The sequence below is a fragment of the Ambystoma mexicanum genome, chromosome 1q (assembly GCF_040938575.1).
Source record: "Ambystoma mexicanum isolate Mex_15411 chromosome 1q, UKY_AmexF1_1, whole genome shotgun sequence".
NCBI classification, from domain to species: domain Eukaryota; kingdom Metazoa; phylum Chordata; class Amphibia; order Caudata; family Ambystomatidae; genus Ambystoma; species Ambystoma mexicanum.
In genome coordinates, this window is record NC_090922.1 from 476,252,585 (window position 1) to 476,272,198 (window position 19,614).

Genomic DNA, 19,614 nt, shown 5'->3' on the forward strand with positions numbered 1-19,614 from the left:
TCAGTACATCAGGCCCAGTCTCTGCTGGATCACATACGAGCCACTGAACAGTTGTAGCAAGGTGCGTGCCACTTCAGTACATCAGGTCCAGTCTCTGCAGGTACACACAGGAGCCAGGGAACAGTTGTAGCAGGTGCGTGCCACTTCAGTACATCAGGCCCAGTCTCTGCTGGATCACATACGAGCCACTGAACAGTTGTAGCAAGGCGCGTGCCACTTCAGTACATCAGGTCCAGTCTCTGCAGGTACACATAGGAGACACTGAACAGTTGTACCAAGGTGTGTGCCACTTCAGTACATCAGGTCCAATCTCTGCTGGTACACACAGGAGCCAGGAAACAGTTGTAGCAAGGTGTGTGCCACTTCAGTACATCAGGTCCAGTTTCTGCTGCATCATCCAGCAGGCACTGCTACAGTCTCCTATCACATAGGAGACAGGCAATCGTTGTAGCAAGGTGCATGCCACTTCAATACATCAGGTCCAGTCTCTGCTGGTACACATAGGAGCCAGGGGACAGTTGTAGCAGGTGCGTGCCACTTCAGTACATCAGGTCCAGTCTCTGCTGCGTCACATACGAGCCACTGAACAGTTGTAGCAATGTGCATGCCACTTCAGTACATCAGGTCCAGTTTGCTGGTACACGTAGGAGCCAGGAAACAGTTGTAGCAGGTGCATGCCACTTCAGTTCATCAGGCCCAGTCTCTGCTGCGTCACATAGTAGCCACTGAACAGTTGAACCAAGGTGTGTGCCACTTCAGTAGATTAGGTCCAGTCTCTGCTGGTACACACAGGAGCCAGGAAACAGTTGTAGCAGGTGCATGCCACTTCAGTACATCAGGTCCAGTCTCCGCTGGTACACATAGGAGCCTGGAAACAGTTGTAGCAGCTGCATGCCACTTCAGTACATCAGGTCCAGTCTCTGCTGGTACACATAGGAGCCAGGGAACAGTTGAACCAAGGTGCGTGCCACTTCAGTACATCAGGCGCAGTCTCTGCTGCGTCACATACGAGCCACTGAACACTTGTAGCAAGGTGTGTGCCACTTCAGTACATCAGGTCCAGTCTCTGCAGGTAAACATAGGAGACACTGAACAGTTGTACCAAGGTGTGTGCCACTTCAGTACATCAGGTCCAGTCTCTGCTGGTACACACAGGAGTCAGGAAACAGTTGTAGCAGGTGTGAGCCACTACAGTACATCAGGTCCAGTTTCTGCTGCATCATCCAGCAGGCACTGCTAGAGTCTCCTATCACATAGGAGACAGGCAGTCGTTGTAGCAGGTGCATGCCACTTCAATACATCAGGTCCAGTCTCTGCTGGTACACATAGGAGCCAGGGAACAGTTGTAGCAGGTGCGTGCCACTTCAGTACATCAGGTCCAGTCTCTGCTGTGTCACATACGAGCCACTGAACAGTTGTAGCAGCTGCATGCCACTTCAGTACATCAGGTCCAGTCTCTGCTGGTACACATAGGAGCCAGGGAACAGTTGTACCAAGGTGTGTGCCACTTCAGTACATCAGGTCCAGTTTGCTGGTACACGTAGGAGCCAGGCAACAGTTGTAGCAGGTGCATGCCACTTCAGTTCATCAGGCCCAGTCTCTGCTGCGTCACATAGGAGCCACTGAACAGTTGAACCAAGGTGTGTGCCACTTCAGTAGATCAGGCCCGTGTATCTGCTGCGTCTGAGACAGATGCGTAGCTATGCTCAACTTTACTGCAAAATGCATAGGGGAGAGTGGCTATTCTGAGGGGGGCAGAAGATTTAACTCGATTTACAGTGATCTCAGCTACTAACTCACTTCAGGCATCTGCTGCATTATATGTATACAGACAATTGAGAGCTACTGTGGGAAACACATGGCATGGTCTCTGATGGGCATTACAATGGGCTAAGTACAGGAGCACAGAATTCACTCTAGAGAGCGCCTTCTACGACGTGTATGTGCGGAGCGAGAAGTGCATCCACACCTAACATGCCACTGATGGAATGCAGAGAAACATGACAAATACTGCTGTCACTAACAAGAAACATGTCAGCATGAGAAGTCACTAGCACCGAGTAATCTGAGATGTTGTAAAATAGAACACAACATAGAAACATGGGAGTGTAACTAAAACTAAGGGAGACATCCACTGAGTAAGGAGACTCACAGGAACAGACAGGGCGGGCCAACTACATCTCCCTAACACTAGGATAACCCATAAGGAAATGTCTGGGAACTTTGGCAGTGAACCATGAGGATCAAAGGGGCATTGCTCAGGGGTGACCATAGCATCAAACTGTGGAGTTTCTGAAACAGGAAAGAAGAGTGAGTTAGTTCACATGGGTCTGAGATTGCATGATTATGATATAAAAAAAAACAGTAACATTCAGGCTTGGATCTGCACCAAGTCAAAGCAAGAAGACAGAAAAAGAATTCAAGATCTACATTCGTGTCTGACTTCACAAGCTATGCCCCTGTGTCTGTCTCTCCACCCCATGGGGGCACCGGCCAGCAAGGAGAAGCTGCAGGCTTGACTGCTGCCTTTTACAGTTTTACCAAGAGACAGGAGTAAGCAAATCAGTGCTAGAGGGAATTAGTGAGGGAATTAATCTAATTCCCGGGGGAGATCAGTGCTGATTTTCATTTAGATAAATTTAATGTTGGCCGATCCACTCTATGGATAGTCTTAAGGGCTTTCTCTGACTGCACATACACTACACAATCCAACTGAAAGAAATCAGTTTCTCGTGTGTTTCTGTGCATTCTTCTTCAGTCCTGATTAAATCAATTGACCCCATCATTAGTTAATTTCAACGAGAAGCTGCAACAGGTGATTCTTCAGGTAAAATGCTGTTTAACTATTTCTTTTTGTATGTGATTACGTGCCTTTTTAAGGGGGAAATCTAAAACATTATAATTATCTTTTTATCTAGGGAATTGTATCATTTGTGAGCAATGCTCCAACATCAACAGCTGCTCCGGCTTCTTTGCACCTTGCCCTGCTGAAGTCACACATTGCGTCAAAGGCCTGGAGAACAGCACAGTTGGTGAGTTTTAGTATGAACTGCCACACAAAACTTAATACATGAAAGTGCTGAAATACTGTTCCCTTTTAAACATATCCATCGAAAGTTTCAGAATGTTCAAAAGTTGGCATCGAACATGCTGCCGCAACTGTGAATCGGATGTTTCACAACACCGTGAAAAATAGCACCTTAGTCCAGCTTACATGAATGTGCCAATTGTAGCTGCTGAAAAGAGAGGATATTTACATTAGTCTCATGCCCTTCCGGTGATCACCTTTGCACCCCTGAGATGTGTCCTACATTGAAGTACTCTGCAATTTCGACCACATCACCCTTGCATTCTTCAAAATTCAATCGCTCCCACTGAAAGCATGGATCACCTTCTTATCCTGAAGCATCATCTACAAAGGCTATTTCCCTTGAATCCCCAAGCGACCTCGCTGAGAATCTGAGCGTCCCAGGGTGCCTAAGATCCAGCAGAAGCAAGGGCACAGGCTGGCATGAACCTCCCCGGTCCCTGAAAGAAAGAACCAGGAGACAGGCCTTCAATGGCTGCAGCCCCAGACTATCCATCTTCACCTACGTAATCTCCGGACTTCCCCCTTCGCTACTGCATTTCAGGAAGGCGCTCATGACCCTTCTCTCCAAGGAATGGCTCCTCCTTAACACCGAGATCCACAATCCCTCCACTCCCCACTTACCCAGAGACTGGCCAATCTGCTCATCCCTGTTTCTTCCCCTGGTTGCCTTTACATATCTTGCTGCTAAATTCCCCCCCTCTCCACCTCCCCTGTTCGTAGCTGCCCAGATCTGCTTTCCGCCTAGTGTGCTTCACCCAATGATTTGTAAAACTCTCCATTACTTCCTGAAGTTAGGTCCACATGCAATAATTCCACTAATAATAAAAATGATAATATTAACAATAATAATAATCTTAATAATAACAAGTAACCCTGGACATGTTCTACTCACCTTTTAAACTCCCACTGTGCTTTATTCTGGAACTTTGTCCAACCAGTTGGCTTTGTCAAGGCTTTTTGTATAAAGACTTTTAGGACTTCCTGCTTCCTACACAGATATTTATCTGAATTGCTGACTCTTTTGAAGTACTAGGCCCACTCAGCTGATAGGCAAGCACTGCTTGGAGCCTAAGCTATAGGAGCCTTACTATTAAGAGGCCAGGTATATGGTTACTGTTTTAGTGCACTGCTTTCCTGCTTACTGATTTCCCTCCTTCATTGATTTGAAGTGTTCTACTGTATTTCATTGTAAAGTGTGGGGCATCGCACGTTGAGCTCATAACTGTGTACATATATGTGCAGATGGAGCGTGGCCAGACCTATGTGTCAATTATTCGGTTCATCAACTAGTGAAGCCTCTCAGAACCCTCCACAAGGGTTGGTTCTGAACATCAATCAGAAGAGATCAAAACGGTGGAATTTAAATAAACCAGGAAGGAACAATATTGTAAAACAGGTGTGTGAACTTGAAACCTCCATGTGGCCTCCCCTTGAACATTTTGCACATTGTATGTACACGTGATAGAGAGAATCATCTTGCCGAAGTGTTGCGCAATTCTGTAGTTCCTCTCTGATGTCAAAACTTGGTTTATGTATTATTCACCAGAGCTGCACGAGGCAAAGTGAGGGCTTCTACAACATGTTGAACTATAGCGCAAGAACATCTAAAGGCAGGTTAAAAAGGCCATGGAAGAGTAGTATTGCATCTATAATGTTATTCTATGGGAAATTCCTTATGTTACTGTTTCTGTGATTTCTTTTGAAAAATCTGTTTTCCAACAGGTTCCAATGTCCGTCTGTTGGCCTACAAGGGCTGCGTCGATCCTTCCAGACAGGCAACCTGCGATAAGGAAGTCATCTTCAGGAGCTCACGGATGTCCTTGTACATTACAAGAGAGTGCTGTGACTCCGACTCATGCAACTCAAAGAATACCAAGCAAGCTGGTATGAAAAATTGATGACCTATGGGTGTTTGGGAAGTGACTACATTTCTCCTCACCACTTACATGTTTAATTTTGAGGCAATTTGAAATTTGCAGATTCTTCGAATCATGCATATGGGCTCCCAATCTCAATATTTGTATTCCCTGCTGAGATGTGGCTAAAATATTGAGGCAGGCAAGGTTTGTGTATTTTAGAAAGGATGTAGCATGTTGTCATGCTAGTTCCTCCTTGCGCCAGTGTCATCCAATCAGCACTGGACGCTGTTGCCCGCGCTCAGCCTATTCTCTGGTCAATGCTACAATTTCCATTCCCCCGATTCTAACTCAGGCGCGAATTTTGAGAAAGTATCTGTCTACTGTGGACTCATTCCCCAAAGTGGTTTTATGAGTTATGTGCCTCTTTTTGACGAGCATCACTGAAACTCCTGTACACGGTTTGGATTTTACATTGGGTTTCCATTCCGATCTTCGTTCATTAACCAATTTTCCTAGGCTCACTTGTTAATATTCCAAACCCACAAGCAAACTATTGAATTTCTGCCTCAAGGTTTGCGTTATACTTTTGCATGGCTAGTGGAGTGGCATTTTGGAAACTAAATGCATACCAATAAAAGCTTGGGAATTGTCAATTTGTGAAGATGAATTGTAACTAGATGGCCCTGTAACCGTATCACATGACTTGAATGTCATGTTCTACGGAAGGCGCGTAAACATGATGGTGTCTGGGGAATGGGGTGCTATGCTGATTGGATATGGGAGTTGAGAATGATGAGGGTTGTGTATATTGGAGCTAATGAGCGGTTGAGGCTGTGGATAATTGGTCTGTGGGATGGGGGCCACGCTGATCTGGCCCCCAGCAGTTGAGAACCTAAGGGGCTAATAGGTTTTGGGGACCATGATTACTGAATGTGGTGGTTTTGGACTCTAATGTTTGGGTCAAGGGGCATTTGTTAAATGGGACAGTGGAGAACTTTCTGGACTGAGCTGGCTTGGGGGCTATAATGGTTGAGCCTGTGTTGATTGGGCATGCTGGTGTGGGCTAGGATGAGTGGGCCACAGTGACTGGGCCTGGGGTGTTTGTTCATTCCGCTTGGGAGCTATGGTGATGGGGTAGATGTGTCACAGTCAACAGATCGACAAACAACACTAAGCCAAAATGTCAATCAATGTTCTGTTTTGAATACAGCAGAAAAACAGGGGATTAGGTTTGACTGAGCCCATGGGGCCGGGTTTCTGGAATGGGCTAAAAGAATCATCTTGCTTTAGGATCAAGGTTGTCAGTCTTTCCCTCTCTCCCCTAATCGATCCACCCTCTTGGCAGCAAACAGACATTCACAGCCTTTGGGAATTTAACTGCATTGCATGTGTTTCTTGTCGGCTCTTAGAGTCTTTCTCGTCTTGGGAATTACCTGTCAAGATGTTGCGTTGGTTCTTCCAGACTGGATTGGTGCAGAACCTGGCATCGCCACCCCCGGTGCCAGGGGCGATCTTGATGGTGTCAGATGTCAGGTCCTTGTGCAGGCCCCATCAGGGAAAGCTGATCACCTTGGTATTTTTGCTGCATTGTTTTTTAAAGCAGGCCCCCATACCTCGTTCCCATAATCCTCCACCCCACTCAGTGCATCTAAAATAAAAAATAAACTGTATCCTAACCCACCCAATTACAGAAAAACCTCCAAAAATGTGGCAAAATGCCAGTGTCAACAAAAGCAGTAAAACTGACTCGACTGATTGGGCATGGGCCCTGGAGGAGGCAATAAAGAGGCGCTTGCTGTGGGACGCTTAGAGGGGGGCTGGATGGTGGCTATGCCAGTCGGGTCTGTATTGATAGAGGCTCTGGAGAGTGCACCTGGAAGGACACGAGTAAAAGTAAGTTTGGATGGGGGAATGAAGAGGGCTTAATGAAAGTCCTGGATGAAGCAATGGTGAGAGGTTGGCTAGAAAGAGAAACTCGGAAGATTGTCTGGAATGTGGCAGTGAATGATGTCTTTGCAAAGGGGTCTTTATATGCCTGTGAGGCTGATCTTGCACTGTGCTTAATTAGGGGCACCAACTGTCACGTCGCATTATCAGGGTCCATACATTGACTCACCCTTCTGATCTCCATTGCAAATTGCAAATCTTGACTCTGCTCTCTCTGCAATCGCATAACTATCCATCCCCTCTTCCATCCATCTGTCGATCTTTCCATCCCACCTGACCTACTAGATTCACTGCTCCTAATGGCTCTGTCGAGGCGGTGAAACACATCTCACGGCCTTCCTTTCTTTTGAGCTCCCAATCTCACATCATACAGCTGGCTGGCTCGTGCCCTTGGGTGCAGGCCAGGGAAAGCACGCCTTCCTCCTGTGTGTGAAGGAAGTGATTTCATGGTAAACAGACACTGAAAGTGTTTCAAGATCACACCAGTGTTAATTCGCTGCAGTTGTGAAGGGGTAGCAAGGAAACTGACACAAAGAGACACCTATTTCCTGACAGATCATGCTCTTTTTCTCATGACGATGCATGTGGGAACAAGCTAACGTCTCCTGCAGTTGCTAACATGCAAGGTGTGTCGCTGCGCAGAATGTCTTCTCATCCTGGTGGGTGCCATCGACATCTACATTCTGCAACCTCAAAAAAGGTCCATGCAGATCATCCAAGCAGGGTTGTTCCGTCATCAGAGGAGTTCTGCGTTCAACCTCGAGTCTATTACATGCTGGTGACCAATTGGCATCTACCATGGTTACATCTATTCACTTCGGAGGTTAACGTCCTAAAATGGTCAAGACACTGGTGAAGGGTTGCTCTAGAAGGATCTTGGCAGGACAGTTTCCTGTATGCCCTCCTTCGGTTTCTTGACCTGCCACAGGTTCCTTTACCCAACACCTTTTACAAAGTAATCTTGGGGAATCTGTCGGCTTCCAAAAGGTACAAAACCAGGCGGATTCCATGGGAATCATTTTGTTTTACTGCATAACATATCATGCATACATGAAAGAGCATGCCCTTTGAAGTTCGAGAAGGAATGCTCTATGGAAATGTTAATTCAATTTCATCTTCCTTCTTCATCTCCAAATGGCTGTAAAATGCCCTGGACTGTGAAAGTAAGTCGTAGATGGATAACATGTTGCTTTTAAACCTTATGTTTGAAATCCGGGCTTAGAAAATGAGCCTCATTATCTTTTTTTTTTGCGTGATTGAAAATGATTCTTATGCAGCCCTGTGCCTAATATCAATATAAGGAACACATTAACACAACAAAATTATGTTATAAGTAAATTGTTTTGCAGTAAAGGTCATCCTCCAATTTGTGTCATTATCATTTTTTCTCATATAATGGAGATGATTTCCATTATGTCCTTTAGCTCTTCGTATTCCCAAGACCCCAAATGGATTCAAGTGTCCAGACTGCGACACCGACCGGTCGACCACTGGCTGCGCACCTGTCGGAGAACTTCAGTGCACAGGGAACGAGAACCAATGTGCCACCTTCATGGGAAGAGCATCAAGACCAGGTGAACCCATGTGATGATTTTGTTTGTGTCACCGATGGAGCCTTCTCTGTGATATCTGTATCAATTTTAGTTTCCATGTCCAAATCCCTTTGAGATGGACTAAAACTTTTGTCTGACATGGATCACAATTTGCATTTGTGTTTGTATGTTTTTGCATTTTTAAGCGCTTTACAAATTGCAAAGTGGTACAGTAGGGTGTAAAAGAAATTAAAATCCAATCAAACAAATCAATTAAATAGAAAGATGATGTTTGCTTTGAACTGAGAAAAAGAGCAAAGCAAGCAGAGACAAAAGGAAAGGGCTTTTAGTGTGGCAGGGGTAATAAGGAAAAAGAGTGAAAGCGAGAGGGATGAGGGACAGAGACGAAATTGAGAATGGGAGCAAAGGGAACGCTGTGACGACTAGAGGCACATGAGAACAAAGATTAAGGAGGGGCCTGGCCATGGAGACCCTTAAAGACAATGAAGAGAAAGGTATATAGTAAGTGGGAGTCAAAAGAAAGCCTGCAAAGGGAGAGAAGAGAAGGGGAGATGGACTCACAAGGAGGGAAGCAAAGAAGAAGGCAGACAAAAGAATTGTAGATAGAGCAGAGAGGAGCAATTCAGTAAACAGGGAGTCAAAGGAGGAGGCTAAAACAGTTATATAGATGATAGAGCACAAGATAGGAGAGTAGAGACTTTGTACCGTGAGTGGTGAGAAGCTGTTGAGACTTCTGTTTAGAATAGATCTGGAAATGACAGGAGCGCGCAATAGTGGAGATGCAAGCAGAAACAAATAAGGAGGCGTCAAAGATAAATCCTAGGTTACAGGCAGAAGAGGAAGGTACAATGGAAGCTAGAGGAAAGGAAATATCAGCAGGAAGGAGGAGGGTAATAGCAGAGGCAGAGAAAAAGATGGGATTGCACAGCAAGAAGGGGTCAAGAAACAGAAAGACGGAAATATCTGGTAATTATACAGTTGATGGGAGAATCCTAAAGGACATAATAGATGTCAGTGGGGTAGTGTAGAGAGAAAAAGGTATGGCACCAAGGGCTGAGCCTGGACGCCCACCATAAGAAAGAGGGAGAAAAGATGAAGATTGACCAAGCCAGGAAACAGAAAATGTGCAACCAGAAACTAGCCTAGAACAAATCCCCGAAACTCACAATGACAGACAGAAGACAGATGAATGGAGCGGTCAACAGTACCAAAAACAGCAGAAAGATCCTGTAGTAAAAGAAGAGCAGAAAGACTAGAGTTGCGAGCTCTGAGGAAACTGCGAGAATGGCTGCCTCAGTGGAAGGATTGATAATGTGGAAAAGGTGCAATACCATTGACATGAAAGATACCTGGAAAGAACAAATTGGCAGAAAAAGTCACGAGCCACAGCGCTTGCAAGTATAAATTGGACAAAGAGCGTCAAGGCTGCAGGTATCTGGGTAGTGTGGATATACTGCCAGTATGATTCCACTGACGTAAGTACAAATGCAACCCAAACAAGTCCCAGTTTCACGGCGCCAAGTATAGCAAAATAAAAACTGGGAGTCCAAGTGATTTGTATGAAAGAACAGCCTTTAAAGTCCAAGGTTTAGTACAAGCTTAACACGTGTTTCGAGCCTTCCAAAAACCACAAGCGCATTGATTTTTCAGTCTGTCTAAACAGCCGACCAGCTTTAACTGAAATTGCAAAGCCTTCAGAGTACTTTTTGGGCATTGTCCCTCAGCTTAAATTTCAGGCTCTATCCCTATGGAGCCTCAGATGAAGAGCCGTGGAAGGCTCGAAACACGTGTTAGGCTATTGCTTGTACTAAACCTTGGACTTTAAAGGCTGTTCTTTCATACAAATCACTTGGACTCCCGATTTTTATTTTGCTATACTTGGCGCCGTGAAACTAGGACTTGCTTGTGTTGCATTTGAAAGATACCTGCCATGCCAGCATCAATAACAGGCACCAAAACACTAGACATAGTCAAGGCCAGGGCCACCACGTCTCTCAGGTCCCTCATGCCCCCAAAAGACTCTTGGTCAGTAAAGGAAAAGGATCATGAATTGGATTAGGCAGAAACCGGAGAGATGCCGAGAACAGCACTACACATCTTATCAGACTGCTTAATCCCACATGAGTGAAGGAGCGCATGGTGGCCATGACATTTGGAAGAATACATAAACTATGCCCATTGACACACCCAACGCTTAGTGCCTCAGTATTTAACACGCTTACCTCTGTGTGATCCAGACCTCGTCCTGTCCCAGCAGAGACTCTATGTTGTCCACTCCTCGCTGCTGGAACAGCTTCTGCAAAAAGAAGATAAAGAAGATACAAGGCGGTCTGCTTACCAAAATGATTCTTATTTCACAGTCATGCACGTGGGCTCCTTCTCGCCTGCGCACTGCACGCTCAACTCCTACATTATTTATGACATTTATTAAACAGCCAAACTCAGAGGTATCACGGTGTTGGTTACAGCATATTTTCAGTTACAAGTACAAGATACGTGTGTCCGTATAACGGTGGCATTAATCAAATTTGTCCAAATGCCACGTTTTGATCGTTTATTTTAAATATATGGTAGGATTGTTCATTTCTAAGATGTGCCGGCAATGTGTCCCAGAGAGAGGGTGCTGCCACTGCAAAGCTGGCGCCTCCCACTTTTTTGCCCTTTTACAGAGGAATGTCCAGCGAGATGTTGGCACTGGATCTTATGGTCCATTGGGTCTATTTTAGGGTGATACTGTTATTGAGATATGCAGGTTTAACCTTGTATATGCACTTGTGGGCCAGGGTGAGGGTCTTAAAAAAGAATCCTTGCTTTAATGGGCAGCCAATGCGCTTCACGTCTGTAGAGGAAATGTGGTTGCTGCGTTTTAAATCCAGCACAGCTTCTAGGGCTTTATTTTGAAGTAGTTGTAGTTTGGAGGGGTTTGCAGTGGAGTAACTTTGCTGAAAATGTTGGGGGGGACATGACAACTGAAGTAAAGGGGTGGGATGAAGGGGGGGCATATGGTGGCTCTGAGGGATCGTTTCAACCAAATTGTTAAAAAAAAGTGGTCAAATGGTAGATTTGACCGAATTCGGTCACCACCATTAGTTTGAAGCCGAAGATACCAAACATGAAGAGCAGTGGTTGCAGGTGTGCCCCCCTGAGCCCATGTTTGGTATTTTTGGCTTTGGCGGTTGCAAGGGTGTCCCCCCGCTTCCTCAGCATTGGTGGCAGGGGACCCCAAAAAAAGAAGAAAAGGGTCACTGCAGCGTCAGATCCGACCCATGTTAAAGGGATGGATCTGACGCTGCAGGTTATAGGAGAGGCAGCGGATGGAGAAAAGCTAAGTGGGGGGGGTTATGGGTGTACTGGTGGTTTGAGGGGACATGGTTTTTTTTTTTTACCGAGGTGCCACTGGCCCACGGAAGTGCTGCTGCTTGAGTGACAGCACAGGCGCCAGGCCCTGCAACACCCAGTTCAGCATGCTGGCTGCTGACTTTGAGTCAGGCCAGCCAGGGTGAGGGACTGAGCCACGCAGGGCATCCCAGCCCTGAATATGTTGCAGCGTGGCTGCCAGGCATCTCTGCATTATGTAATGAGATCGCGCAAGCCTTGCTGAGCACACCAGCCGGGCTTGCGCTGTCCAATTACATAATTGATCATTGCGGCCCCCCCGCCCCTCCTCCAAACGTTGGGGGTGGACAAAAAGGCTTGCCACAGAAGTTGGGGGGGGACAAAACCCCCTGTCACCCCCTATATTTACGCCCATGGGGGTTTTTCTCTGAAGTACCTAGGAAGAGCACATTACAATAGGCCAATTTAGAAAGGATCAGAGCTCGGGCTTAGGCCAGACAGTTGTGTGGTGACAAGAACTGTCTGCTTAGTGAGATGAGGTTAGAGGTGTAAGCCATGGAAGATGATAGGGCATTGATGTGCCTAACCATTGAGAGATCCGCTTCAAGGTAAACTCTTAGTGTTTTAACATGTTTCAGTATGGGAATAGAGGTACCATCAATGAGTATGGAAGAGTAGTTGCAGTCAAGAGATTTCAGTGAGGTGGGGGATCCCACAATGAGGAGCTCAGTTTTATCATCATTAAGTCAGAGGCTGTGCATGGCCATCCAATTTTAGATGGTGGTTCAGACTGTGGCTGGGTGTTCCGGTGCTGATCGTGCTGATTGCACTGCTAGTATTTTTGCAGTCTTTACCTTGGAGGAGGAGCTGCTACTACATCTACCTCATCAGGGGAGGAGCGGTGGCTGAACGTTATGGTGTTGTAGTCGAAGCGAGAAGCAGAAAGCAAGAAAGTGTCTTGGAGCAAACCGCAATCGGCATTCCGATCCCTCCTCTTTCCTCCTTCCCTTTTTCTTGAGGAATCGCACGTGATGAGCAACATCGATGATCTAAACTCGAATTATGACAACAACAGGACCCCGCACCTGCCAGCAACTGAAGCTTCAGGATGCGGCTAAGTCAATGGCGAAACAGGTAAATCCTCTCACCACCTCCAACCCCTAAGCAACTTCAGAGACAACGAGATGGAGGCGGCGGTTGATATCTCCTTCTCAGACTTAAACTCTGTCCTTGCTACGGTTCAGGGAGAAATGTCTGGTGGAGATGGGGTTGAATCTACTAATGAAAACGAGAATTTTATTGAAACGCACTATTCTACAAACTTAACTGATTGGGCTGACATGCGGCCCCAAACTTTGATGACTGCCCGGGGTCCTGAAACAGACACTTTATTGGGAAATAGGGCAGATACAAGATCACCTTTGATGCTCCAGTCGGACTCCATCTATTGTGATGAAGTAACCCTCCACAAATGGTGGAAAGAGGGAGTGAAAGGAGCATGGTGGAGGAACTGGTGGGGTGGGGGGGTCAATCACCACACTGCCCCAATGGTTGCCGGCTAACATCTTGATCGCAGAGGAAACAGAAAAACAAGGGCTCCCAGTGATCCCTCTAATCCCGTAAAAACAGAAACATCAGGTACTTTTGAAAAGCCTACACCTTTTCCCCAACTTAAAAACCCACAATTGTCTCTGATGAGGAGACTTAATAGAAACATTGTGGAGCTAAAAGTAAATATTGCATCTATGAAAAAAGACAAAAATAAACAAAATCTCTTAAGAAATGGCCTAGAAAGCTATCAACAAAAAAGACCCAAGAAGAGAAGGAGACTTGAATCACCAGAACCATCAGTGATCTTACAACACATTAATGCAAATGGGGAGGGAGAGACTGCAGTCTTACACCAGAAGGGGAGAAATTACCCAGGTAAGGACTTTATCCAAAGCCCTGAAAGATATATACAGAGGAGGGAGGTGAATCAAGGGTTGTATACGAATTGATCGTTTTACAACTGCTCGAATGACAATTGACCTTTTCACAATTGACCGAATTGTGAAGGTCAATATTGTACCATATATGTGGGGGGAAACCCCCCACAACCCCCACCCAACGCCAAACCCCCCAAAACCCATATATATATATATGTATATATATATATATGTATATGTATATATATATTTTCAGTCAATTGTGAAAAGGTCAATTGTGACCCTTTAAATTTGGTCAATTGTTCATTCGAACAATTGTAAACGACCAATTTGGGTAATAGCGAATCAAGAGCGATCCTCAAGTGGAAATAGGATGTTCTTGAACTCATCAAATTAGAATCCTTGAGGAACTTGTTAGTGGATCCAACTCCAGAAGTATCAGGATTGAACTTGGAAACTTGTTCAACATCCCAGGCGATAAATGCCTTGCAGGACAATTTAATGACCGCCCTGATGAACAGGGAAGCCTGCTTATCATCTGAAGGGACAACCTCCTTACAGAACAACATAATGGCCTCTCCACGATCTCACTTGCCCCTGTTTGTAAATTTTACAACTCTTTAATTGAGGTGGTTACAGACCAATCCACAGTGTTAGTGATGATATATTACAAAATGATATTCTTGGAAACATTCACGACTACAATACAATCATGAGTGGAAAAGGAAGTAGAACATTTGGCAAGCTCGCAAGAAAGTCTGTGTGACATAGCAAGGAGATAAACGGCAGACAAAAATATGATGATGGAAGCACTACTAGCGGATTGCAAGTGGATGAGAATACAATTCAAGAAAGAAAATATCCATAGGGGAAATCCCAATCCTGAATCAAAACAGGAGAATCGACCTCAGGAAAATAACCAGGAGATCATTCACCCAAAAAAGAAGTCAAACGTTGATAATGAGAATCTCGAACAAGGGAAGTCAGGGTCTGGGGAGGAACAACACCAGCCCAATATGTCAGACGGGACAGAGAGTACGCTCACATTTGTCCCCCCGAAGGAGGGTAAACAAGATACCGATCAGGGGTTGGATAAAGAAGTTGCAAACATTACTAATGAAGAGGATTGTCATATCAGAGTTATCTGGAAAGCAGATGACAATGCAACAAACTAAACCCAAAACCTTCAAAATAATTTAAAAAGACAAACAAGTGTCTCAAAAGGAGGAAAACCCAAAAAATACCCTCACCGACCTGCATCTGAAATAATCTTGAAATATTCAAAGAGGGGAAAAAAACAAATCAAACGGATCACGAGCCTTCTTGCGATCTGGCAACACCTCCATCAACGAGGCAGGAACATCGTCTGCAGATCGAACAGAGCAGGCCCCTGCCAGGAAAAAGCCCACATTTAGATGATAGTGCACAACTAAAATGAAAAACTGCACTGGATGAGCCCGAAATTGAAGAAGAAGGATTAGCAGATGACCTGGAGTTAACTGACTTAATAGATTGCATTTCAAAGGAGGGTGGCTCAATGATGGGCTCGGCAAGCTAAAATAACTTCTTGTGCAAAGGAAGAAAGGCAGAGTTTCCAAAGGCAAACTTTGATCACTCTGACAATGTTTTGAAACCCTTTCAAAATCTGGAACAAAAACAGGAAAAAGGAAATAAAGAAGCAAATCATCTAACTACAAGGGAAATTGGATTTAACAATCTAGAACATCATTCTAATGAAGGGAACCGAAAAGAGGTACAAATACTGTGTAAGAGTGTTGTCACCATTTGTCTGGAAAGACTGCTCCATTGAAATGACAACTTGATTCTTAATAGAAGGAATGTCCTAAAATAGATTCACCATCTGCCAAAATTGAGGTATTTAAATTCTGATGATATACGGGTAGTACAGTTTGCAACTGAAGACAAAATGGACTGGATAATCCTACATTTAAGGAATGACCTCTCAACTCAGTCTTGAATAGAGGAAAGTCTGAGCAAACATTTAAAATGCTAGAGTCAATTCATGTAATCAGGCCACAAAGAGAGTACAAATCTGATTTAAAAAGGTAAGATGCTTGAATACATGCCCCTTGAGAGTACAAAAAAGAGACCATTGCAAGGGAGGATCTACAAAAGACACAACAATGGTCATTCAAGTTCTTTTCATAAAAGATGACAAGAAGGAAATAATGGTCCTTTTTAACCTGTACTGGAACACTGCTATGAGGGGAGACCGATTGTTTCTACACAAGATAACAACTCTACTGGACGGAATTTACCATGCATGGGAAACCCCATGTGTAATGATATGTGGAGATTTGAATATTAGATGTCTAAACGCCCAGGGTCTCCCGATTTGTGCAGTGTTCCTTTCTCAGTGGGCGCGATAATGGACAAGCAAACTTGGTTACAGAGTCTTCATGATGTTGAACGACCAAATTAAGGGTGATATCCCAGGACATTTCACATGGTCAAGAGGTGAGCAGAAAACTCACTTAGATTATTGGTATCTCTCCTGAAATATGTGATCCCAGATTGAAAGTCTAAAGGTGATAGACATGGGCTGCAGTGACCACAAACATCTGGAAATAAAATACAAAAGGCAAACAGAAGTGCAAGCAGGGAGATCAGGGGGTCTTAAACAGGTTTCTCAAGGAAGAAATTGATTAAGAGTAAAATCCAAAGATGTCCCATCGATCAAAAATGTTATCCAACATCTTGAAATGGATGGAGACGATATTGAATATGCTTGGCTGCTGTCCAAGTTTGAGTTAATCAAATCAAGTTGTGATATGGTGGGCTTTAGGCAAATGCATCAATACAACTTGGATGTGGCGGCTGCCAAGAGATTATTAAGTGTGTCTTTGAGAAAATACAAAAATATGGGTGGGGAAGAAAGCAGAATAAACATCAAGAAATGAAGATAGATGTGTAACGCTCACCTGATTCCCGTAGAGGCGCCGGTCTTGACTGGGCGTATACCGTATCTTCAAAGGTGATGTGTAACACACGGCTGGCTCTTTGGGCTGGACCTCTGTGCACTGTATGTCTGACTCGAAGGGTAAGATGTCTGCAGATAGAAAATATGGGATTAATGAACTGGGTTATTGAATGTCTCTCTCTTCTTCCCTTTCTCTTCTCCTGTAGAACCCCAAAGGTTAACGCTCTCACCTTAGGTAAGTGAACGCCGTGCTCTCCATCTGCCTCGAGGCAGGGTGCTGTAACCAGTTTCTTCACTGGATAAGGGGAGCAGGCCTCTTGACTTCAGAGGACTGCTGTCCGTCGTTTACTGCACGAACGGTAAGTTTCGAGTAATTCTAATGTCTTTAAAGTCTTTAGTAATGATGTCTCTTGTTTTGCAGGGTTCCGGCGATGGCAGATGACGGGCTGAAGTGAGTTGAAGATGGAGCCCGTGTGATGAATAGAAGCGCCTGGAAGCACGTAAGTAAGCGCTTGTTGCCTGCTTCACGATGCGCTCTAACTGTCTTTTTATTTTGCAGGTACAAGTTCGGAGCGGCTGCAGGGTGCCGGAATACCCACTGGGTTAGATGTGGAAAGGAGTAATGGCACGTGAGTATTAAAGTTCCCCAATGTCTTTAAACGCACCTTGTTTTGTCTTTCAGATGCGGGATGCAGCGCCGAAGGCCTCCGGAGCGTGCGAAGAGTTGGTAAGCTTTTGTCTTTCAGATGCCGGAATGCAGTGTGAAGACCTCCGGAGCGCACGAAGAGTAGGTAAGCCTTTGTCTTTCAGATGCCGGAATGCAGCGCGAGGCGTTGGTGACAGCCGATGGACCAGGTAAGTGAAGAGCTGTCACTGAAGACCGTAATGCTAACCTGTTCTTTCTTGTCTTTATAGGTGTTGCTGAAGACTGGATTCAGGATGGTAAGCCTTTTTCCTTAGGCCCAGGATCAGATGCAGAAGACACGATGAGCGTTCTGCTGCTGAGGATGCAGAATAACGCAAAGCAAGATTCATCCATCGGGTGTGGTTTAAATAGCCTCCTGTAGTGCTTAGGTGTCTCCTTCCACGGCCACGCCTAGGAAAGAAAAGAGTTCCTGCTTTCCAGAAGAGTTCCAGTGTTCTGAATCTAGGGAGTGGCTCCTGCCCCACCCAACAGGAAAAGTAGTTCCAAACAGAAGAGGATCAGAGGCTCAACTGGCAGGCAAGTAAGCAGCATGGTCTGCTGCAGGTAAGTCCACCCAAGCGTTATGAGCCCGGCGCTTCCAGCGCTGGGACTGGGCATATTTATGAGCCTGGTGCCACTGGCGCCAGGACTGGGTCCAAAAGGTCCCAATTGGGACTGGTTGGCACTCGGAACCTGGGTTATGGATCTGCTTCCAAGGGAGTTGGGAAAACCCTGACCTTTTGGAAGCAGAGATCATGACAGTTGCAAAAAAACTGGCCAAAGGTCTCCAAAGCACTGGGAGCACAACTTGATTCAGAGACCATGCTGAAGGTCATTTGTAAAAAAAAAAAACATTACTCTACGCTGTTTGATAAGCAGGAGGGCGATGAGCATGCAGAGAATGTGGATACCTCTGATCCATGGCCATTGATGTGGGACAAAAGGGATACCCTGCCATGATAAAAAAGGTAAACTCCTCTAGGATCCCAGGCCTGGATGGACTCACAAGTCAGATGTTGAAAGAGGCACTCGAAAATTGGGCAAAATTTGCAGAGGTTCTATTTGAGCAGATTTTAAAGAAGAGAGAGCTGCCAGAGTTTTGGAAGTCAGCCTTGATTGTACCGATCTTCAAGAGGGGCAATAGGGAGGATCCAACACATTACTGCCCCATCGCTCTTCTTGATGTCCTTGGGAAGGTTTTTGCATACCTTCTATTGGGAAAGTTAAAAACATGGGCAACAGAAAATGAGAGAATGGACCAGCAGCACGCAGGATTTGTAAATGGAGTGGGCACCGATTTTAACATATTTCTCGTAAGCCTATGGAAATCTAAGGGAATGAGCAATAAAACCCCAATATATATGGCCTTCATTGATCTAGAACAGGCGTTCGACAGTGTGAGCCGAGAGCGTCTGTGGACTAAATTAAAGAATTGGAATTGTCCCCAACATCTGATTGAGGGCATAAGGCCCCTGTATTCTGGTACATCAGTGTGAATACGTTTGTCAGTAGAAGAGATTTACTTGGCAAGCATCAGGAGTTTCAGAGGACTAACGCAGGGGTTTCCTTTGGCAACCTTCATATTCAACATGTACTTATCTGACCTGGGAGACTCCAAGTCACCATCCAGAACCTTCCCTCTAAATATCCAAAATCAGGAAATAGCATGAATGCTGTGTGCAGACAATTTGGTCATCATTAACAGGACCCCGGTTGGTCTCCAACAAAGACTAAGTTATTTTTGGGCTTATACACTTGAAAACAACCTGTGGATAAATGCGAGTAAATCAAAAATACTTGTGTTTAACACTTCCCACAAAAGGGTAGTTAAAAACTTTAAGTGTCACGTGGGAAAGGATAAATAGCCCAAGTTAACTCAATCAAATACTCGGAAGTCCTGATTAATAAGAACATCAATTACACACCTTGGGTACAGATCCTGAGAGAGAAAGTGGCCAAATAGAGAGCTAAAGCGGGGGTTATACACAGGCATTATGGAAAATGTCATATGACCCCTTTGATTATATTCTATAAGCAAAAGGTAGTTCTCATATGGTGCAGAAGGACCCTTGAGACTGCCATGGCAGACATGGGACTGCCTTAAAGGTCTCTTTTGGAAACAGGTACTGGGTCTGCCGTGGAGTTTACCAATTAGCGTGATCCGGTATGATTTGGGCTTCAATCAATAGGCTCACAAGTTCTATGGAAGATATTACAACTGTACAGGAAATGTGCTATCTCCAACCACCTACCACCTTTTGAAATAGTAATAAA

General features: G+C 45.1%; 1 protein-coding gene across 2 annotated transcripts in view; it reads left to right on the plus strand.

The window, feature by feature from the left end:
- The window catches only part of LOC138529052 (phospholipase A2 inhibitor CgMIP-I-like), a 305,005-nt gene that overhangs the window by 266,800 nt on the left and 18,591 nt on the right, over positions 1-19,614 (plus strand). For both annotated transcript variants that reach the window (XM_069640813.1, XM_069640812.1), the window contains exons 2-4: positions 2,919-3,032; positions 4,814-4,975; positions 8,322-8,471. In XM_069640813.1, coding sequence (XP_069496914.1) covers positions 2,919-3,032; positions 4,814-4,975; positions 8,322-8,471 — 426 coding nt within the window. The remainder of the gene's footprint in view (positions 1-2,918; positions 3,033-4,813; positions 4,976-8,321; positions 8,472-19,614) is intronic.